This window comes from Vicugna pacos, chromosome 20 (genome assembly GCF_048564905.1).
Source record: "Vicugna pacos chromosome 20, VicPac4, whole genome shotgun sequence".
Taxonomy (NCBI): domain Eukaryota; kingdom Metazoa; phylum Chordata; class Mammalia; order Artiodactyla; family Camelidae; genus Vicugna; species Vicugna pacos.
Window position 1 is genome coordinate 23,539,170 of NC_133006.1, and position 22,487 is coordinate 23,561,656.

General features: G+C 49.2%; 2 protein-coding genes and 1 non-coding gene across 11 annotated transcripts; 2 read left to right on the forward strand and 1 right to left on the reverse strand.

Annotated features, from left to right (window-relative positions):
• Window positions 1-100: 100 nt before the first annotated feature.
• On the reverse strand, window positions 101-11,848 carry PPT2 (palmitoyl-protein thioesterase 2). 6 transcript variants are annotated; one of them, XM_072945307.1, is made up of 9 exons: window positions 11,711-11,848; window positions 6,316-6,506; window positions 5,929-6,082; window positions 5,393-5,488; window positions 5,194-5,301; window positions 4,281-4,364; window positions 4,077-4,161; window positions 1,100-1,154; window positions 101-916 (listed from the first exon to the last, which is right to left on the reverse strand). In XM_072945307.1, exons 2-9 carry the CDS (start codon window positions 6,496-6,498, stop codon window positions 773-775), a joined length of 909 nt encoding a protein of 302 aa, XP_072801408.1. In that variant the 5' UTR covers window positions 6,499-6,506; window positions 11,711-11,848; the 3' UTR covers window positions 101-772. The 6 variants fall into 6 exon arrangements, with proteins under 6 accessions (XP_072801408.1, XP_072801410.1, XP_072801409.1 ...); XM_072945309.1 differs by lacking the exon at window positions 11,711-11,848 and adding an exon at window positions 11,486-11,604; XM_072945308.1 differs by lacking the exon at window positions 11,711-11,848 and adding an exon at window positions 10,537-10,667.
• On the forward strand, window positions 2,694-2,804 carry LOC116284524 (U6 spliceosomal RNA). Its single transcript, XR_004194311.1, has one exon. It is a non-coding gene; the product is annotated as a U6 spliceosomal RNA (small nuclear RNA).
• PRRT1 (proline rich transmembrane protein 1) lies at window positions 9,152-11,925 on the forward strand. 4 transcript variants are annotated; one of them, XM_072945302.1, is made up of 5 exons: window positions 9,152-9,304; window positions 10,223-10,758; window positions 11,117-11,302; window positions 11,478-11,650; window positions 11,787-11,925. In XM_072945302.1, the coding sequence occupies exons 1-5, from the start codon at window positions 9,286-9,288 to the stop codon at window positions 11,860-11,862; spliced, it is 990 nt and encodes a 329-aa protein (XP_072801403.1). In that variant the 5' UTR covers window positions 9,152-9,285; the 3' UTR covers window positions 11,863-11,925. The 4 variants fall into 4 exon arrangements, with proteins under 4 accessions (XP_072801403.1, XP_072801404.1, XP_031544087.2 ...); XM_072945303.1 differs by having other exon boundaries at window positions 10,436-10,758; XM_031688227.2 differs by lacking the exon at window positions 11,787-11,925 and having other exon boundaries at window positions 11,478-11,739.
• The last annotated feature ends 10,562 nt before the right edge of the window (window positions 11,926-22,487 follow it).

Below are 22,487 nucleotides of genomic sequence, written 5' to 3' on the forward strand. Positions count from 1 at the left end.
CCCACCCCAGACCAGGCATCCGGGCACCTACGCCTCAGGCTCTCCATCCCCACCCTCCCTAGGAGTCGGGTCCTCCTCACCTGGAAATGAGTCAAACCACTCTGAGTAAATGAAACTTTATTTCCATAAATATAGGGGTAACACCCATTCAAGGATAGCTAAAAGAGGGGCTGGAGCCTCAAAGAAACTAGGCTCCCAGAGGGCACCCCAATACTGAACATAGGGACTGGGGGATCCCCAAACCTGAGATGGGCCTCACAGGCCACAGATATTCCCCAGCACTGACACTTCAAGAACGGAACCGTCCCCATAGGGGAGCCTCAGAACCCCACTCTCATGGGTGGTCCTTCCTGGGGCTTGGGAGGGCTGACCACAGGGGAGTTCAGAGAAAAGAGAACATAGGGAAAACAGAAGCTAAAAATATCCTGAGTGGCCTGGAAGGAGGCCCCTGTGGTGGACAGGGGCTGGGTTCTCCTCCTGTACGGCCAGAGACGGGGGAGCAGCAGCAGTAGGAGCAGCCACAAGTTAAAAACCTGGTTTCTCACTTCCCAACCTTGGCTTGGGAGGATGGGAGAGCATGGAGCAACCCGCAAATGAGAGAAGAGATGGAGGAGACCAGGACTTGTCATTCACAGAGGCGCAGAGAAGGGGGCCTGGGAGCCCTGGTTGGAGGGGGGCAGTGTGGGAGCGATGAGGTGGTCACAGGCACACTAGGGCCTGATGTCCAAGGCTACCACTTGGTCTCTGGGCTGGGGAGTTCCTGAGGGACCCCTTAGGAGAGCCAAGGTTCAATGCAGGTCTCATAGAGGGTACGGTTGGAGTGCCAGACCGTGTGGGAGATCCCAGCCATCGGACACCTCACTATGGCCCCCCGGGCCAAGAGAGTCTTCAACCCAAAAGAATCATGCAGATAAACCTTCAAGGAGGGTGAAGGGACATGGAAGAAAGACACAGGGAGAGATAAAGTGAGTTCCTGCTGGTGTCCCAGACCCCTTCCCCACAGGGTGAACCCTTCAGCTCACATGTCAGTGGCAGGGAGGGCCACAGACTGAGGTGGGACAGTGCATGCAGAAAGGGGAAGTAACTCCAGGGGACTCACCAGTTGCTCTTCCATCTCCAAGACCGTCTCGTTTGCATCATAGAAACCAAAGAAGCTACAAAGAGATTGGAGGGTAAGGAGGAGAAGGTTATCAGGAGAGATGGAGAAAATCAAGGTGGGCTAGGGTCCTTCAGGAACTCGTGGCCTGATGGGGACATGGGCAGCAAGGAGGACACTCAAAATATTTAACTGGGTATCATGTACCTCATAAGGTGATGCATTGAGGATACAGCATCGCTTCTGCAGAATTCCCATCAAAAATGCATACCCTGAATCTAATCATGACAAACTAGCCAACAAACCCAAACTGAGGGACATTCTATAAAATAGCCAGCTCATATGCTTCAGAAATATCAATGTCATGGCCAGAGACTGAGGGAGCTTTCCAGATTAAAAGAGGCAAAAGAGACAAGTAAAGGCAACACGTGATCATGGGTTGGATTTTGCACTGGACATTTTTTTCTATAAGGACAATGGAGAGATTCTTGAATAAGGTCTCCAGAGTACTGTATCAATGTTCATTTCCTGATTTTGATCATTATATTGTGGATACATAAAAGAAATGTCCTGTATATAGGAAAGAGACATGGACATATTGAAGTTTTAAGGGAAAGAGATATTGTGTCTGCAACCTACTCTCAAATGGTTCATACACATCCTCCATATATATATGGGGGTGGGGTAATGTAATGTAAACTTGGCAAAATGTTAACATTTGGGGAAATCTAGGTGAAGATATACAAGACTGATTTGTACTACTTTGGCAACTTCTTAAGTATGATATTTCAAAATATAAAGGTCTTAACATTCTTTAAATTAAGAAGATTTAACTGGCGTGGACACTGACCAGGATAACTAAAGACATATCTAATAGTGTTAAGTCCAGTGGGTTATGGGAACAAAGAGGAGCAGTCACTACCCTAGTTTTAGAGCATCAACAAAGGCTTCCCAGCAATGATCTTGGACTAGGGAAGGCTGTCCCAGGCAAATGGAACAGCAAAAGCAATGGCACAGAGGTAAGACACAGCTGGGTACATGGAGGTGCTGGGTTGGAGGGCTGGATCTCATAAGTATAGGAGAGCAGTAGGGGCACAAAGACCTGGATTTGAACTCCAGCTCTGCCACACGCTCCCCGCTGTGTGTGGTTGATCATGCTGCTGGTCTTCTTTGCCCTATAATACCTCCTTTGTAGACAGGAACTAAAACACTGTGGTTAAGTCACACAGCCTGACCTCACCACTTACTAACTCTATGAATGTATAAATGTTATTTGAAAAGTACTTAGAATAATGCTTTGGGACATAAAGGTGTTATATAACCTTGAGCCATTATTATTTGCATAGGATTCTAGTAGACGTGAAATGAGATAAAAAGAAATCCCATCTCTAACCTTTATAAGGAATGTTACTCCTTCACTCAAAATCCTCCAAGATGTTCCCATCTCACTCAGAATTAAAAAAAAAAAAAAATCAAGGGCCATGGTTGGCAGGAGCCAGGGAGAAGCAGGGATGCATTTAAAGGGTTTGAGGTTTCAGTTTGGGAAGAAAAAAAAGTTCTTGAGATAGTGGTGATGGCTACACAAGATTGTGAGTGGGTGCTTGCTTCAGCAGCACATATACCAAGACTGGAACGATACAGAGACAGGTGATTAGCATGACCCCTGCGCAAGGATGACATGCAAATTTGTGAAGCATCCCATATTTAAGACTTTTTTTAATTTTTAAAAAAGAATGTGAACAGACTTGATGCCACTGAACTATACACTCAAAAAGAGTAAATTTTATACTATGTATATTTTAGGAAAAAAAAAAAAAAAACAAGGGCCTTACTTTGCCCTACAGAGGCTCTCTGTAACTAGCTCCCTGTACCTCCCACCTGCTCTTCACACTTCCCTGCATTCTAGGCACAGGGGCCTCCTTAACTCCTCACACCTGCCCCAGGGCCTTTGGAGGTGCTATTCATCTTCCCTGGGTTGTTCTTCCCCCAGGTTGTTGAACAACTCCTTCCCTCACTTCCTTCTGCTCAAATGGCAAATCTTCCAGAAAGACTTCTCTGGCCACTATCTTAAAAAGGCCCCTGTCGGGGGAGGGTATAGCTCTGTGGTAGACCACTTGCTTAGCATGCACGAGGTCCTGGGTTCAATCCCCGGTACCTCTGTTAAAAATAAATAAACCTAATTACAAATAAATAAATAAATAAACCTAATCCCCCCCTCAAAATTTTTTTAATAAAATAAAATAGGCCCCAGTCATACTCTAATCCCTTCCCTTACCTTATTTTATCACCACCTGGCGTATATATTTACATTTATTATGTCTCCCCCACTAGACTGTATGGACTTCTCTTTCATTTATGGGAGCATCCCCAGGGCCTAGGAAAATGCCTGGGCACAGTGTTCAATGAGTGTTGAGTGACTAAAGTAGATCAGGTGACATTTCAGATCAGTCATGATGATCAGAGGCAGCCACATAGTACCAGGAGCTCTGGCTTTTCCTGAGGAATAGGATAGAGGGGACATAGTCCAGGTAAGTAAAAGAGATGGTAGGAAATGTGATTAAATGGCATGGAACTATATACGCATATTCTACCAAAGTCCATTTCCTGGTTTTAATATTGCACTATAGTTACATAGGCTGCAACCACTGGGGGAAACTGAGCAAAGGCTACACAGGACCTCTCTAAACTATCTCTGCAACTTCCTATGAGCCTGTAAATATTTTAAAGTTGAAAGTTTTTACAAGGGGGGATAGTAGGGATGGAGAGGCAGTACAGTCAGCAGGGCTTAGTGACCGGCTAGCTACGAGAGGCTGGGAGATGACTCCCAGGTTTTGGTCTTGGGTAACAAGACGGATGGAGGGTAGGGGTATTAACTCAACAGAGAGTGGGAGGAGTGAGCCAGTTTCAGAAACCATATAAAAGATTGATGAGGCCTGGGGGTGTCCTGAGGCAATGTTCAAGCCACACAGTCTCTTATTACCTGGATTGCCAGGGGGTAATGACACCATCATCAGGGCCACCAATCAGCACCAGGCGGCCCACACGAAGAAAGTTCTTCCGCCACACTGCAGGGTGGGAAGAAGAGAGCCTTAGTCAGTCATAGGAGTCAGGCCAGGTTGGAAAGGGGAACATCGGGGCTCAGAGAAGCAGAAAATGGGTCCCAGGTAGGAGCCCAGGGTCTCACCAGTGGCATTGGGATGGTCTCTTTCTCCATTGATCAGGGCCAGGAAGCTGCTGGCATTGAGGTACAAGTCATCATGGTGGGGGTCTGGATACAAACAGCAGTTAGAAAGACAGTCAGAAGCAGGGAGAGGAGGCAAGACCAGAGGCTAAAAGAACAATCAAGAGGCTACAGTAATAGACAAGGTGAATAGTAATACAATGGTATCAATAATAATAATTGTAAACATGCTAGCAAACATCTTTAGCACCTACCATGAGCCAGATACTATTCAAAGTACATTACATTCATTCGTTTATTTAATCCATATCTACCCTATAAGGGTATGTACTATATCATTATTTTAGATGAGGATATATAAATGTCATCATTATAAATGAGGAAAACTGAGTCACAGAAAGCCTGAGAAACTTGCTCAAAGTCACCCAGCAGGGCCAGGCTTCCAACCCAAGAAGTCTGGACCCAGTATCCATGGTCTTAAAAACTATACGAGGCATTTGCAAACTATGACTCATTAGCCAAATCCAGTTCACCATTTGTTTCTGTAAATAACTTTTTATTGGAACAGAGACACACTCATTCATCTACATACGGTCTATGGCCGCTTTCACACTACTGCAGCAGAACTGAGTGGTTGTGGTGGAGACTGGATGGCCAGCAAAACTAAAAATATTTACCATCTGGCCCTTTAAGGACAAAGTCTGCCAACCCCTGCACCAGATTTGGCTCTCTAAGGCAGTCAGGTGATACACATAAAACGTTTTAAACAGTGCAGGTTCACACAGTAAGTGCTCAATAAATATAAGCCACCATCATTATTATCACTGCTGCTGGTTATGGCACAGGTGGGAACAGCAGGCCCTACCCTCCAGGATGCCCTTTCCATGGAGGCTTCCGTTTGGCATGCCTTACTCACCGTGCCAGTAGTTGCAGATGGAGAATTCCTGGCCCCAGGGGCTATAGCAGATCCGGTAGAGGTTAGACCTCATGGAGGTGGGGAACAGCCACTTCAAATAGTCCGTGTCTGGCGAGAGAACAGCAGGGCCAAGTGACCCCAAACATTTGTACCCTCAAAACTCAGGGCCCCCTTATGGAGCCCGCAAGTGCCCACTCACCTCCATACTGTCCCATCTGTGGAGAGGAGAGGGAGATGAAAGAATCCACATTGTGTTCATCCATCACCGAGAGCAGTGCCCGGCACACGAGGCCCCCTGGCGGCGGAACACAACATTGGGCAGGGACTTAGGGACTGCCAGGCCAAAAGTTCCCCCATTCCACCCGCCCCCCGACACACACAATGTACATGAAGGAAACCTGGCCCGAAGAAGGCAAGCACACCCTGTCAAAACATCCCACATCTTGTAAGTGACAGAGCCAGAATTCCATGCTGGGCTTCTGACTAACTCTAGGGTGCTCTTTACTGCCCCACTGTCCCTTATGTCCAAGACCGATGGGTAATGGATAAAGAAAGGGGCAGCAGTGCAGGGAGGACACACAGAGAGATAAGACCTAGGTGTAGAAGGAGGTCAGAAAAGGAGGGCTCGAGTACCAGGGATTTGGCTAGAGCAAGGTGGTTCATCAAAGAGAACACTTAGGTAAGGATTGAGCCTCAGATAGGGCTTAGGAGTTGGGGTGGGGAGAGGGTGCCTACCCTGGGAGTAGCAGATGAGATGCACCCCTTGAGGGGCCTTTGCCATGATGGGGGCCACAGCCTCTCGGAACCCTTGCACCTGTTCCCACAGGGGCCGCAAACTCTCTCTCCCATCGAAGAGATCGAGCACTGTCACCACAGTCCCGGGGTGTGTCTGCGGGAAAGGGGCAATGCCGCAACTGGGGTTGGACTACGAAGCGCCTCCACACCGCCCCCTGGCCAGCACCCATATGCCTATTGTGCCCAGCTAGAACCAGGGATCTCGGCCCCCAACTTTCTCCTCGAGCAACTGGGCAGGCCCGGAAGGGCAGCTTTCAGTTCCCATTCTCCTTCCCCAGCCACTGTAGACACTTCCAAAGCCCCACAACAGGGTGTCCCCTGCCAGACCTCATTGATGTATTCCAGCAGGTGGCGGAAGCTGTACGAGCTGTCAAAGAGCCCGTGTACCACGATGACCGGCTTGTAGGAAGTCCGATGGGGCGCGGGGGCTGCGGGCAGCAGCAGCAGCAGGAATGGCAACAGGAACAAGAACCCTGCCGGGGGGAGCCGCAGCCCCCGGAGTCCCGGCATGCTCCCGCCTGAGGAGGGGGGGATGGGGGCCTGTGAGAGAGGTGACAACAGCCCCTCCCTTCGGAACAGACGGCTGGCAATCAAGCCTACCCTGCCGGTTCCCACACCTTGTCACAGAATATCCTACTTTTAACTTCCTCCAGTCCTCTCCCCACAAACGTAGACGCACACCAATGCGCACCCAAGCCCCGCCCCCAACTCAGCGGGGACTTTATCTCTAGGCCCAGGATCTTCCTAATGCATCATCCTAGCCATGCACGACCGGGGTTTCGCAAGAAAAGACCCCTGAGCAGCAGCGCAGGCCCCCTTAAGTGTGCAAACTCCCACCTGGCCTTGGTCCGCGAGCCTCGCCCCGCCCGCTGTTTACTTCTCCCCAGCCTGGAACCCACGTTGGGGAGGGGAAGGGTGTAAGGAAAACGCGCGCAGAGGAATGACGGCCGGGAGGGGAGGCTGCTCGGGGTCGCGCTTAGCCGTCACGTCCGGGGCTTTCCCTAGCAACCGTGCCAGCGTCCTCCGCAACTCAGGCCCCAGACAGGAGTGGCAATGGAACAATCCATTGCGCCCTAAGAGCGGGGGAGGAAATAGGCGGAGCGATCTCTTTAGAGCGGCGGAGAGAGGGAGAAGCAGCAAACATATCCTGGGAACTGAGAGGTGGCCTCTTCAGGCCCTGCGGTACCAGCGACCCGGGGGTCCGATTTCTCGGTTGATTCACCCTACTTCCCAATTCAGGCGACCCGCAACGGAACACGGAGCTCTCTCCCCAGGGAGACGCTGGGGAAACAGACTGGGGAAAGGTAGTCCTCCGCATTTCGTCGTCCGCCAGAGTAGGGCTGAAGGTAGCCCGGGCAGACCCTACCCCCAACCCCTAACCGCCCGCCCGCCCGCGCCAGGCCTGCATCTTACAACTCTCCATCCTGAAGTGCTTGTAGTGCCCTTGTCTCCAGAGACACGGAGAGTCCTCGAGGTCCCTCGAGATAAAAGTGCGGCTTGGCCCAGTTTCTTTTGCCCTACTCTACTCCACTGCCAATATACGACCCACCCCCTGCAAGGGGACGGACGGCCTGTAGGGCCGCGCTGACTCACCCTCGCTTGGATTCGACCAATTTTTCAACCTGAGCGACCCTCACAATCCCCCTACCCCCTGAATTTCGAGTTCTTTGTGGGCGGCTCCTTACTCAGACCTTCCCACCCGAATCGAACTTCTGAACTCCAGGCGTCCCGCACCTCCCCGCCTGTGACCCCTACGGACATCCTGGTGCCTGGGTTAGAGCTTTTAGTTAGCATTTAAAAACATTTCCCTTGATAAAAGGATTTTGCTGCTTATCAGAACCCCTCCCTCTGTTTACAAGGTCTTTGCCAGTCTAAATCTTCTCCCAATAAAACCAATTTGCGCCTGAGTTATGATGATGGAGTGGCGGTAGTGGGGTTAGGGGCTCACACGAACCCCTTAGAAACCAGAACGGCGAGGATGGGGCCGTAATCTAAATCTCTGGCGCCTGGGACTGGCCCAGGCGAGCTCCTCATTTACACCTCTGTAGTCTCCTCCTGGACTCGGAGCGGAAGGACAGCTGCGGAGAACGACTGCTTCAGGCGGGTACTGGGAAGTACTAGTCTAAGGGGGGAGGATGGGGTGGGTAATAGCGACTCCGGGTAATAATGTTTTTGCAAAACGCCAACGCTGGTAAATCTCGGTAGACTGCTAATCTTCACCTCCCCTCCCCACGTACACGCTCCCGAGATGAAAAGAGCAAAATAAAAAGACTGCAATTACCGCTGTGGCCCCAGGTCGACTCAGGCAGTGGCGCAGCGTCTCGGCGGGGGTGGTGAGTGGGTGGGATTAAAGGAATGGATCTGAACACTGAGGCCCCTGGAAACTCTAAGAAGCCCAATAAGCAAGGGGGAGGGGAGAGGGGATAAAGCACGTATTCCCAAACCTAGCTGCTAGCAATGAGCAGTTGATTCATCCCCTCCTCCCAAAGCGCTTCACCTCCTTCGCCGTGGAGGAAGAAGGTGTCTCTATCCCCTAAGCTTTCTCCAGTCGTCCACCACCACCACCACCACCACCACACCGCAGACCTTGCTACCTCCAAACTGCTATGAACTGGAGCCTCTCGGTTTCCCTCCCCATTCATCCCAGGCCAAGGTGGCAGGTCGAGGCCAGAACCCTGGGAACTTTCCAGGCCATCTCTGGTCTCCGCTATGCAAGCCATTTTCCCTCATACAGTTATCTCTCCTTCAGAGGGAAGAACTAAGGCCAAGGTTTGGGAGAAGATCCTGAGATCTTACAGGGACTCTGAGGGAAGCTGAGAAGGGGGAGGCCTGACTGGTGAACCAGACCCAGAGGGAACTGGGGTATTGAATCCACTGAGCACCTGCTCGGCTTCCTCTCCTAATATAATCACTACAGCCAGTCTTGGAGGGGAAGACTCTAGAGAGTTCTTTCTCCCTCCTTCCTTCCCCTAGTCCCACCCCGCCTTGCCTGGTCTTGCTTGCCTCCCTGTTTCCATGACAACTCCAAAGGAGCCCAAACTGGGGGCTTGAATGCTGGGGTGAGAGGAGGAGAGAGACCAAGCGGGGGTACGTCTGAAGCACTCCCCCTCCCTCGCCTCGGTCCCTTTAAGCTCCCCCCCCCCCGCTTTTCCTCCGCCCCCCGCCGCCACTGTCTTCATCTCTCCATCTCTGCGCTGCTGCCGGCTGCGCAATCTGCGCACCCAGACTCCGGTGCTAGCCAGGGACCCCGACTCTGGACTCCGGCTGCACGGATCCTGTCCCAGGGAGACCGCAGGCATGTCATCCGAAAAGTCAGGTAGAAAACAACAACAAAACCTCCCGCCCTCTCTACTGTCTCCGGACTCTCTCTCCCTACCCTTTGGCCCCAAACCCCTCCCTTACCCCTCCCTAAATGGTGGTCCTGTTTCATTCCCCTTCTGTACAGCTCTCAACGTCCCCCTCCAAGCCCCCTCCTCTTTCTATATCCCTCCCTTCTCTTCCTTTCCTCCTGCCAGTCTCAGCCTCAGTCCCTTGCCACCAACATGGGTAGGGGGGCAGGTTGAGAGGGTGAGCGAAGTACAAGAGTGGTTTAGCATCACCCAGGTACTGCATGGGCAGCATTATTGCGAGTGACAGATGGACAGATGACGCTGGCATGGAGACATCCAGTGGGGAAATATGGAGAGATGAGCAGATGGGGGTTGTAAGGGGAGTAAATTCAGAGGACCCTTCTTTAACCTGCCCTAAAAGAGGTACTGAGATTCCCAGAGAGACTAGGGCACCCCTTCCCCACTGAAGGAATGGGAGAGTGGAACATGTTCTCCTGCTTGTGTTTATACAACTGTTGGGCTGAGCACATGTTAACCCAGTATTGCATGTCTACCCATGTGCACACACAGGACTAGCTCAGATGGGCAAGCCCAAAGGCAGCCATAAGCCAAAAAGGGTAGAAGATTGGGTCTGCGGATTAAAGCTGTGTGCCCATTGCTGAAGAAGGGAGAGGAGCATAAGAGAGTTATGACCTCAAAACTAGATTGAAAAGAAGTGTGTGTGGGGGGGGTTGCTGATGGCCTAGATACAACCCCTCTCCTGCCCCAAGAATAAATGATGGCTTCTCACTCATTTCCTCTCTGTCTCTCCTATCATCTTTCCATATCACTGACCCTACCCCTCCTTATCTCATCCGTCTGTCTTATCTCTCCTCATACCCTCTCCCCTGCTCACCGCCCCCCAGGCCTCCCGGACTCAGTCCCTCACACCTCTCCACCACCCTACAATGCCCCCCAGCCCCCCGCCGAACCTCCCGCCCCGCCCCCACAGGCAGCCCCTTCCTCGCACCATCACCACCACCACCACTACCACCAGTCTGGCACCGCCACTCTCCCGCGCTTAGGGGCAGGGGGCCTGGCTTCTGGGGCCACTGCTCAGCGCGGTCCCTCGTCCTCAGCCACCTTGCCGAGGCCCCCACACCACGCCCCGCCCGGCCCCGCCGCGGGGGCGCCCCCACCGGGCTGCGCTACCTTGCCCCGCATGCCACCCGACCCTTACCTGCAGGAGACTCGCTTCGAGGGTCCACTGCCCCCGCCGCCGCCCGCCGCCGCCGCCCCGCCCCCGCCGGCGCCCTCTCATACTACCCAGGCCCCGGGCTTCGTGGTGCCCACGCACACGGGAGCGGTCGGCACGCTGCCACTGGGCGGCTACGTAGCCCCTGGCTACCCCTTACAGCTGCAACCTTGCACTGCCTACGTGCCAGTCTACCCGGTGGGCACGGTGAGTATGGGGCAGACAGGGGCCTGGGAGGAGGACGGTGGAACAGGACTTGGAACTGGGGACACCCTGGGGGCTGGTGGGATAGAAAAACGGGGCCAGGGGACCAGGCGGTATTCTGGGGCCAAGGGAGAGGAGGGACTAAGGAAAGGCCTGGGAATGACTTGGGGGTGGGGTGGGTGTGGTAGTGACTGGTGGCCAGTGGAGTCAAAGATCAGGGCCTGGGAGGAGAAACAGAGCCGAGAAGTCCAGAGGAGGTTTGAAAGAAGAAAATAGCCTTCTTTCTCTGTCAGAGCTGGAAAGTTGGTGGGCTCAGATAGGGTAAGAGTGACATCCTCTCCCCGCAACCTTCCTTCTACAGCCCTATGCAGGCGGAACCCCGGGGGGAACGGGAGTAACCTCCACACTCCCCCCGCCACCCCAAGGCCCGGGGCTGGCCCTTCTGGAGCCAAGGCGCCCGCCGCACGACTACATGCCCATCGCGGTGCTGACCACCATCTGCTGCTTCTGGCCTACGGGCATCATTGCCATCTTCAAGGCAGTGCAGGTGTGTAGAGGGTGGAGTAGGGAAGGGAATGGAGGCGGAGTATGCAGAGGAGGGCTCACTAAGTTTTTCTTATTCCCAGGGAGTGCTGGAGATGTGGGGAAGCATCTTAAGAGCTCTGAATCGTGCGGCCAAGGTAGCAGCTCTCTGATCAGCTCTCCCCCACCCTCCCCTGCAGGTACGCACGGCCTTGGCCCGCGGAGACATGGTGTCAGCCGAGATCGCTTCACGCGAGGCCCGGAACTTCTCCTTCATCTCCCTGGCCGTGGGCATAGCAGCCATGGTGCTCTGTACCATCCTCACCGTAGTCATCATCATCGCTGCGCAGCACCACGAGAACTATTGGGATCCGTAAGGATGCCCCCAGCCCAGCCCCACCCTGCGCCCCTTGACCTCCCAAGCGCGTTTTACCGTCAAGCCGCGGATCCAATGGGCGCCCTGCGCACCCGCTTCTGGGGCCACCGGACTTCTTTACATCCTAAACTAGGCCTCCACGGAAACTCTCGCCTTGCGAGCACGCTCCGAATCCAGTTCCTCAGGAACCTCGCCAAAACACACACTAACAGGGACACCGCTTTCCGGGATCCCCGCCAAATCCTGGGCCCTCAGTCGCTCCAGGCCCCTACCCCTTCAAAATGCAGCACCCCCAGTCGAGCTCCCTGGGTCACTGCTCCGCAGCCTGGAGACTGGTCCCTAAAGCCCCGCCTCCTCCATAGGCTCCGCCCCGGCTCTGACAAAACCCCGCCTCCAGGTCGGCAGGCTCCGCCTTCTTTTTTTCCCTGCGGGGTGATTCAGTCCGGTGATTGGGTTTGTGGCGCCAGGCCTCGCCCTCAAACCGACAGACTCCTCCCCTTTTCCTGGCACAAGAGCCGAACTCGGGGGTAGCCACGCCCCAACTCTCCCGTTTTTTTTTTTGCTAGTACACTTCCGTCTCTTTTCCACCCTGATACCCGCCTATTTTCTTGCTAATCCCAGAGCCTCTATCTACTTTTGATTTTTTTGGAATGAGATTTAGGGGGTTCCCAGTTTAGGGACCTTCACCCTGAAATGAAGATTACGTCCCTGTTCTCTGTAAATACTCCTTTCCTCCTATCCCAACTCCTGGGCAGTCGGGCAGAAAGGAACCCAGGGTACAAATCTCCCAATGTCGCGAGGGAGCCGGCCCGCTCCCCACTCCCTGCTCCCCTTGGTAGTCCCCATCTTGTTCTGATCTGTGTGTGAGTGTGTGTGTGAATTTCTGAAAGACAACATTAAATAGACTAAGTAGATTTATCACCCACAATTCTGAAGACTGCAGCCTTGCAAAGACCCTGCTCTTTTGGTTTCCCCTTTCACCTCCCCTTATCTCCCCTTGTGGGGTGGGGGTTGAAAAAAGAAAACTGACAAAGACAAAGCAGGAGGAGATAGATTCCCAGGACACTAGAGAAACAGACACAAATATGGGAGTGGGGGCCTCCCTAGGAATCTTACTGGGGAAGACTTTGGGGTCCATTCTCGGTGGGAATTTCTTTACCCAGCACACATTTTCCACTCTGTACCAGAATGGGCTTAGGACTTTGGAGAGGAAGGATTTACAAGGAGACTCAGGGATCTACCCCTAGAACGCCACGAAGTTGGGTGGAAAGAAGGCAGACCATTCTGAAAAAGTTGGCCAGGGATAGGATGGCAGGGGCAGGGAAAAGATGCCAACTGCCCACAGCTATTCCTGTGTGCAGGCTGGAGGGTGGCAGACAACTTGAATTAGAGCTCTACTTGGTATTTTGTTCCAGTGTAGGGAAGGTAAGGGAGCAAAGAGCTGTGGGAGTCTGCCTCAGTCCTTTCAGTCTGCTATGACAAAAATACTATCACTGAGTGGCTTACAAAGAACAGAAATTTACTAGACGTCTGAGATCAGGGTGGCAGCACTGTAAGGTGTGGGTCATGTTCTGGGTTGTAGACTCATTGTATCCTCACTTGGCAGAAGGGGCTAGGGAGCTCTGTGAGGTCTCTTTTACAATCCCATTCCTGAGGGCTCTATTCTCATGACCTAAATACCAATCGCAAAGGCCCCAACTCCTAATACCATTATATTGCACATTAAGATTTCAACATATGAATTGCCAGGTGGGACACACAAACCTTCTGACCACAGCAAAGCACCAGAGAAGAGATCAATAGCCTCTCAGGTCCTTCTGGGGCTAGTTGTCTTCTCCTATCCTGAGGTCAACCAGGAGACCTCTTGGGGAGGGGAGGTGGCATAAGCAGTGGACTTGGTATCTTCAGCTGTACACCTGCAAGACAGGGTCCTATCTTGAATTCCATGCAGGTTGCTGGTGAGACAGCAGGTGTGAATGCTGAAACTCACGAAGCTTATAATCTAGAAGGAAAGCCATGCACCAAGATAGGAGACATGGGATGAGGATCAGATGGAGGATGGAAATCATGGGTTCTCCTTTGGACATTTCCAGTTTAATATGCCTTCCTTACCAAACTTCTTGAAAAAACTCATGTTTGCTGCTTGTACTTCCTCAATCACCTACTCACCTCCCTTCCCTTAAATAGGGTGTATTATTGTTAGAGATGTGTCTTTCTTTCATATTCACTGCTTCCTGACCCTTTGAAATATGCTTCCACTCCCTCCTTTACTGAAACTGTTCTTTCAAATAGTATTCAATGACCAGAAGTTACCAGGAGCCAAAATCAATGGCATTTTCACAGTACTCTGCCTCTCTGAACCTTCCCATGTTTGTCCCTTGACCCCGGATTCCCGACTTCCCAGGTTCAGGGACATTTTATCGCCTCCCCACCTACCTCCACACACACCTCAAATCACCCCTCCTCCTCCTCCCTCCCCACCTGTTTTTTCTCCTCCCTTACCTAAGTGTCTATCTCTGGATTTTTTTTTCCTTCTTTGAGAATTTCCCTTGAAAATATCATCCACTCCAAACTCAGACATCATTTGTAACCAAATGCTTCTCTGCTATAGATCCAACGTTTGTGTTCCCCCAAAATGCATGTGTTGAAGCCTAATCCCCAATGTGAGGATGGGGCCTTTGGCAGGTGATTAGGTCTTGAGGAGGGGAGCTAATGAATGAGATAAGTGCCCTTATAAGAGAGCTCCCTTACCCCTTCTACCATAGGAAAGAGGGAGATCTGGCCTCGTGGACCATGCTGCTGGTCCCCTAAACTGAGCATGTTCCAAACCAAACTGATGAAATACCATCGGAAACCTCTTTCCCTATCTCTGTTGACAGCACCATTTCTCAGCTCCCTTATCTGAAAACTTGGTGCCTCTTCCACCTCCCTCCTCCCTTTACCTTTGGTGAGCTGTCAAGCCGAGTCACTTCTACCATCACAGTGTCTTTTGGATCTGTAACTCTTCCCCAACTCTTGCTGGAAAAATGACCCCACCTAGGATTATTGCAACAGCTCCCCTAACAGATCTCCCTCTTTCCTATGGCTCCCTAAGCCAAGTCTTCCTTGACACTGCCGTCAGCTCATCCTCCCTAAACACACTCCTTATATAACCCCGCTGCTCAAAAGCCCTTCAAGATTTCCTGTTGCTTACTCAACTGTTTACAAAATTTTAATCTGGCCTTCAACCCCTTCCATAATTTCAAATCATCCAGCTTTCTCCAGAACCACGCTGTATTATCATCACTCCCACCTCCAGGTCTTTGCCCAGCTGTTCTCACATCTAAGACCTCTTTCTCCAGTCTCTGCCTGTTACAAACCAAATTGCTTGCTGCTTCTCGTATGTTTCAGACCACATCTAAGCTTTTCCTCAGTGTTCTCCCTTGCTTCACATCTGCATCCCCACTTGGCCAAAATGTACCTATCCTTCAAGGCCCAGGTCAATTTACCCCCTGACCACAGCAAGAAGGAATCTCTCTCTACTATGAGTCGGACTAAAGCAGTGAGTTTCTGAGCACCACTACCAGACTGAATATTCCTAAAGGGCAAAGGAAGTATCAGTATGTCACCAACAAAGCCCATTAACAATTCCTGGGAAATAAAAATAGAATCTGGGGATAAAAGAAAATCTAAACTTTGAGAAAAAAAAAAAAGCTCCAGGCGTTCCTTGAAACAATGATTCTCACCCCTGGCTATACATTAGAGTCATCTGGGAGCATTTAAAAATCCCAAAGCCCCGGTTACATCCTAGACCAATTAAATCACAATCTCTTGGGAGTGGGACTCAGGTATCAACATCTCTTAAGATATCCCCAGCTGATTCCAAAGGGCAGCCAAGGTTGTGAATCACAGGCTTGGAGGCACTTTCAGGACCACCAGGAGAGGAGAGACCAAAAGGTGTGGCTTCAACTACAGCAACTTTCTTTAGGAGAAAGGGATCTGTGTCTAAGTTAGGTACATTGTTTACTTTATCAGGATTTTTCCCCCATCTCTTCATCTCTTCCCACCTGACATCTTGATGTCCCCACCTTACCTAGTGAGTTACTTGAAGGCAGGAGCAAAATCTGGCTTATCTGGGGTTTTCAGATCCTCACTAGACAAAACCTCTTCTACCAATCTTTTAAATGAATTGAATCAAAAGGAATTAAGCAGAGAAAAAAAAATAAATGAAAACGACTGCTCTCAGATCTCTTCACCTCACCGAGAATCCTCTCTCAGAAAGTGTATTCAATTCAATTCTCCTCCCACCTTACCTTAACTCCCTCCAAACATGGTTCCCTTGGCTCTTGCACCCCTGTCAACAGAGATTCCATCATCCAGGAGAGTCTTTGGCCCCTAGAACACCCAGCACCGACTGGGAGCTCAGATTTCCCCATGATTCAGTCTGGGTCATCATGCTCCCATTGAATCCTCACTGAAGATACCGTATCTAGCTTACTGCCTTCCTCTCTACCACCACCTCTGCCATTTCATTATTTTTGGCAGCTTCAATATCCATGCAGATAACCATACAGCATCCCTGTCAGTTCCTTCCTTTCCTCACCTCCATTGATGATTTCCCGCTCCCAGCCCTGTATCATATCTTTGATTTGGTTACAACCAGTAATTGCCGCCCCTCCAAAATCTCTTCAGTTTTTTTCATGTCACCCCCTCCTCCTCCACCCAGTACCCCTGTTCCAAAAATTCTTCAACTTCACCCAGAACTCCCATTCATTGACTCTCTCACTCTCCTCTGCTGTTTGATCCCCTCATTTCTCACCTCCCTCAGTACCTACTGCAGCTCCCAAGGGTCCACACTAGATTTGCCTTTCAGCCCTTGCTTTGTATTCCTGGCCCCTCCCCATTCCACACATTTTATCCCTGGTTCAATACAATCCTGTCTGCACCACACCTGCACCCAACAACTGACTATGTGGGGGGGGGGGCACAGTCATTCCTACTGGTCTTGCTTCCTATAGGCCTCCAGGAATGGCCAAGCCTGCATTTCCCCAGTTGGTCACATTCCCCAAATCTGAGACCACAGTTTCACAACATGACAACCTTCCTTCCTATTTCAGTGAGAAAATAGAAACTTTCAGAAGAGAATTTCCTCATGGTCCCACCCCCAGATCTACCAGGCTACCTGCATCCCTGTTGAATTCATTGCCTTCCCCTTGTTATGGCGGAGATGCTGACCTGCTCCCAGTCCTCACCCGATCTGTGCACTGGGATCCCATCTCTTCTCACCTGCTCAGAAATGAGACTCTTGAAATTGTCCCCTATCTTGCCCACATGATCAGTTTTCCCCTCGTTGCTGAAACATTCCCATCACCATACAAACATGCTATAATAATAGAAGTCTTCCAGACTGCTAAATATTAGAGAGCCTCAGGACTCTACAATTGGCCCTCTCTTCTGCCCAAATCCAAGCTTCCATGCTACCTTAGCCCCTTCATTGAAGTTTCTGCTTTCATTTTTGACTGATACAGTCCTTCCTTCATGTAGAAGCCAGAGTGCTCTTTTACTCTTTTTTCCGGGGGGAGTTATTTGTTGTATAACTCAACATTGTTGAGGTTTTTTCGGGGGGGGGTGGGGAGATAGGTACTTAGGTATTTATATATTTATTTATTTAAATGGAAGTACTGGGGATTGAACCCAGGACCTTGTGCATGCTGAGCACGTACTCTACCACTGAGCTATACTCTCCCCATCCTCAGGGTGGTCTTTTAAATTATCAGATGATGTCATTCATCTCACTCAAACCCTCTGATGGCCCCCAAGCACAATTAGAACAAAACCCTTACCTCGGCCTGTGAAGCCTACCTGACCCAGTTTCTCCCCACCTCTCTGACTGCATCCCCTCCAACCCTTTCCCTTGCTTACTCTGCTTCACCCACTCTGGCCCCTTTGCTCTTCTTCTAGCTGCCATGAATTTAGCATAAAAATCTAATTCCCTCCTGCCTCAGGGCCTCTGCACTCGTGTTTTTTTCCCCTGGACACTCTTCCTTCAGATTGCTGCATGCCTGCTCCCTTACAACACTCACATCTTTGCACAAATGTCACCTCCGAAAGGAGGCCTGCCCTCATCACTTGATTAAAAACAGCACCATATACACCTGGGGCATTTTCTATCCATTGCCTTATCCAGCTTTATTGTGTTCACAGGACTTGCTACTTTATTTTTCTTTCTTTTTGATTATTATTTATTTATTTGTCTAATACCCCCTTGTAGTACACAATTGACATTATATTTTAGTGACTGATTTTGATTGCCTATTATCTTCACTTGAATATAAGCCACAAGAGATCCAGGGCTTTTTTCCTCTGTCTTATTCCCAGAAACTAGTACACTGCTTGGCACAGAGGAGGCCCTTAATAAAGATTTGCTGAATGACTAAAGAAGTAGCTCCCAGAGTTGTGTGAGGAGAAGTGACATAACATACATGAAACACTTAGAGCAAGTGGTACTGTGGTCATCATTCACGGTCGGGGGTGGTATCATTAAACATTTCACAATGGAAAAGGCTGCCTTTCAAGGCCTTATCCTCCCTGAAAACCCTGCCCATAAGGAAGGCACAAGCAAAATGGATCAGGAGCAGAGAAGAGAGAGGAACTATTTTGACATAAATCCCGCAGAACTAAAAACTACAGAAACCATCAAAGCTAAACAGAAGGGGAAATTTATTTAGCCTTTGGAAAGCTAGAAATTTTGTCTCTTATGCTGATGACAAATGGCAGACAGTAAATGCGGCATATGGTTCCATGTGGTGAGGACGGAATGCAGGGGAATGTGAGGGTGTAAAAACTCCCAACCAGCTTGATGCCTACTGACAGGGCGGCACGAATGGGTACAGGAATACTCTGGAAAAGCTGAGATTGACAAGCTGGAGACGAATAATATGTGTGGAAAGTGGCTTCCCTTCCTTATATCTCCTGCCTTGTGCTGCGTCCTCCACCTGCAACAAATCCCTTCCATCTCTACATGTCACAGTTACAGCCATCCTCCAAGGCTCAACCCTTTGGAATCCTTTTCAGATCACCCCGGTTGGAAATAACTTCCCTGCCACTGATCACTTTTGCCCCTGCATCTGGAGCTTTTGTTAACTATCACTATTCTTGTTAGACTACTGATGGGGAGTTCGCTATTTATCTCCATGTGTCATTGGCTAATTCTGAGTCCTCAGTAAGGATTGTTGAATGGATAAGAAAAGAACTGTTCCCTGGAAAACTGAATTTTCCTCTTGGTGGGTGTGGAGTCAAAAGACACAACCAAGCCAAAGATGGGGGGAAGGAGGGATTTAACACTTGCAGCAAGTAAGGAGAACACGAGGGACCTTTCCCAGAGCAGTGTGTTCTTGAATAGCAAAATTGGGGAAGTTTTAAGCTAAGGGTACATATATATTCATGAAAAGGCTTGAGCAGAGGAGGATTTAGCATAGAATTTAGGCAAAGACTGACAGAGTCCAAGCTTTAGTTGATTGAAGTCAAGAGGGTCAGAAAAGGTCAACACCAGCACCCCTTAGGTTCCTGTTGGTCTAGTGGTTGAGTGCTTGAAGGGGAAGTTAAATTCTGCAAAATGGCTCGAGAAAGTGCTTCAGGCTAGTTCTTATCATCAAAATTGAACTGGGAGTCTTCCAACAATACATTAAAAGGATCATACAACATGATCAAGTGGGATTTATCCCAAGGATGAAAGGATTTTTCAGTATCCACAAATCAATTGGTGTGATACACCGCATTAACACATTTGAGGAATAAAAACCATATGCTCACCTCAAGAGAGGCAGAAAAAGCTTTTGCTAGAATTCAACCTCAGGAAGAGGGTAATAGCTCAGTGGTAGAGCACATTCTTGGCATGCACGAAGTCCTGGGTTCAATCCCTAGTACCTCCATTAAAAAAGTTCAGCATCCATTTACGATTAAAAATGCTCCATAAAGTGGGCATACAGAGAACGTACTTCAACATAATAAAATCCACACATGACAAACCCACAGCTAACATCATACTCGATGGTGAAAAGCTGAAAGCATTTCCTCTAAGATCAGGAACAAGACAAGAATGTTTACTCTCGCCACTTTCATTCAACATAGTTTTGGAAGTACAGCAATCAGAGAAGAAAAGGAAATAAAAGTGGTCCAAGTTGGGGGGGGGAGTAAAACTGCCACTGTTTGCAGATGACATGATACTATACATAGAAAATACTAAAGATGTTACCAGATGAATTTGGTAAAGTTGCAGGATACAAAATTAATAGACAGAAATCTGTTGCATCCCTACACACTAACAATGAAATATCATAAAAAAAATTAAGGAAACAATCCCATTTACCATCACATCAAAAAGAATGAAATACCTAGGAATAAACCTACCTAGGGAGGCAAAAGAACTGTACTCTGAAAACTATAACACTCTGATGAAAGAAATTGAAGACGGCACAAACAGATGGGAAGATAGACCACGTTCTTGGATTGGAAGAATCAATATTGTTAAAATGGCCATACTACTCAAGACAATATCCAGATTCAGTGTGATCCCTATCAAATTACTAATGGCATTTTTCACAGAACTGGAACAAAAAAAATTTTTAAGTTTGTATGGAAACACTTAAGACCTTGAATAGAACTGGAAGCCTTTACAACTGATTCATTGTCTTTGCTATTGTTACTTCTTTTGCCTGGTATTGCATTGCATTGTTCCCCTTAAAATCTTTATGATTGAGACCCGTTCAAGGGCAAGCATTGTGGCTAGGCTTAGATCACAAAATGGCTTGAGCCTCAAATGGCTTCTCTTATGTTAAAAAGCTATTATCTGGTTCTTTTCTTATGGGGACCCCACTATCCTATCTGCTTACAGAATCTTAGGTCACCCATTTGGAGGGGAAGTGTCATGCTCTGTGTGTGCTGAGACAACATGGAACCACCAGTAGCTCACAATTACCTCACAGCAGCTCCTGAACATCTCCCTGGGTTCTGCCATCAGCCTAGATCCTTAATGAAGGCAAAACAATGCCCTTAATGGGGCAGGGCAAGGAGAGCAGTAGAATATGGCCAGGTCCTCTGAGAGCCCACGTTCTCTAGCCAGGCCTGGGGATATAATCCTCCGGGTTTGTATCCCTTCTTGCTGATTCTTTAGTGACTGTCTCCAGAGAACTGAGCCCTAGCATAATAGGACTCATGGGGCAGGGAACTGGGAGAGAGCAAGCAGTGTGAGTCCATCAACATTCATGCAGTAATACTTTGTGGGGGCAGCTTAGGCTACTGCCCATTTCTGAGCTTTCACCTCTTGGCCCCTTCCTAGTCCTGTGTTTCTCAAGCTGAGACCTGGGGAACCTACAGATCCATGAATGTCTTCTCTGGGGACTTCTCAGTCCTCTTATAAAACTTAAAAATTTTGTGTTTTCATTTTAATGGATCATCTTCTTAAAAATAAAAATATTTTCATTTTGGATGATTTGGATTACTGTTTTTAGGGGTTTCAGTGCCTATGTTTGTTTTTATGTATAGTCACAGTGGTGACAAGGGATTCTCTTAAGGAGACAAATTTGACTATTTAATTCAGTTTTCCTCAGTATGGGGTCTTTTGGTGTATTCTCAGAGGTTCAGCCCTAACTCATTCTTTAGATGGCAGCAAAAAATGCCTCATTCTCAAGGAGTATGCCCTCGTCTCTCATTCACTCTCATAGCATCACACACACTTCTTCATACCGCTGTAATTACTTATTCTCCATGGCCAGACTATAAGTTCCATGAGAGCAGAGACTGTCTAAGTATCCCCAGTTCCTAGCATTCTGCCTGGAACATAGCAGATGCTCAATAAATATTTGTTGAATGAATGAATGGAGAAGAAGAGGAAACAAAAGAAATAGAGACAAGATCCATGCCCTGTGGACTGTGTTCCAGTGATGGAACTGAAACACACACAGAAAACGGTAAGAGAACATTACAAAGCAATACACTTGTAACAGAGTACAGTTTCTTTTAACTGAGAGAAATGAATCTCTGAAGGGTCATTGGAGTGGACTTCTCAGTTAAGGCACACATAATACAAATTAGCAATCTTTGTCCATGGATTAGGGTATAATCAAATCTTTTGTGACTATTCTAAACTTTCCGCCTTTCCCAGAAATCCCTGAAATGAAAAGGGGAAGAGGGAGGGAGAAAAGGTAGGTTAATTTTCAATAGGAACACGGGGATTCTAAGAATCGGAGTATTTAGCCTTAGTCACAGTGGACTAAGGTTACTCTGGCACAGAGCCCAGAAATAAAACTTGAGGGAAAAAGAAGTCTAGGTTAGTGATCTGAGGCTCAACACAGAAATGGAGAGGACTGTTTTGGCACAAGTCTGTGGTTAGTGATGAAATTACCTCCCCTCCTGGCTGTCCTGGCGCGGCCCTTGTAGTTTGGGGCACAGCGGTACGGTGTTAGAGAGCAAACAGAAGAGGGAGCCAAAGTGAGGTACTGAGAATGGAATTCTCCTTCCCTGAAGAGCTGTGGTGGCTGAACCTGTGCAGGGAGCTGGACAAGCAAGGCTGAATCACAAAGGGGACCTACACCTTTTATTAGGAAGAGGAGGACCAGTTTTCCACTGATACACCCAGTGGAGCAGGTTACACTAGTTATATATGCAAAATATAGGACAAACTAAATGGGCACAGAGCAAGGCGTGAAGAGAATGGCATAAGATTATTCTAGAATCATGCTATTCAAAGTGTGGTCCGTGGACCAGCAGCAACAGCATCCAAGAGCTTGCTAGAAATGCAGACTTGCAAGTCCCACCCTAGACTTCCTTAATCAGAACCTGCTATTTAACAAGTTCA

Coding starts and splice junctions, on each gene's coding strand:
- PPT2 (XM_072945305.1), bottom strand. Junction 5,489..5,928: donor TCTCATCTGCTACTCCCAGG/GTAGGCACCCTC, acceptor TTCCGCCGCCAG/GGGGCCTCGTGTGCCGGGCA. Junction 917..1,099: donor TGGAGATGGAAGAGCAACTG/GTGAGTCCCCTG, acceptor CCCTCCTTGAAG/GTTTATCTGCATGATTCTTT.
- PRRT1 (XM_072945301.1), top strand. CDS start 10,093: ATGATGGCTTCTCACTCATTTCCTCTCTGTCTCTCCTATCATCTTTCC. Junction 10,759..11,116: donor CAGTCTACCCGGTGGGCACG/GTGAGTATGGGG, acceptor TTCCTTCTACAG/CCCTATGCAGGCGGAACCCC. Junction 11,303..11,477: donor CCATCTTCAAGGCAGTGCAG/GTGTGTAGAGGG, acceptor CCTCCCCTGCAG/GTACGCACGGCCTTGGCCCG.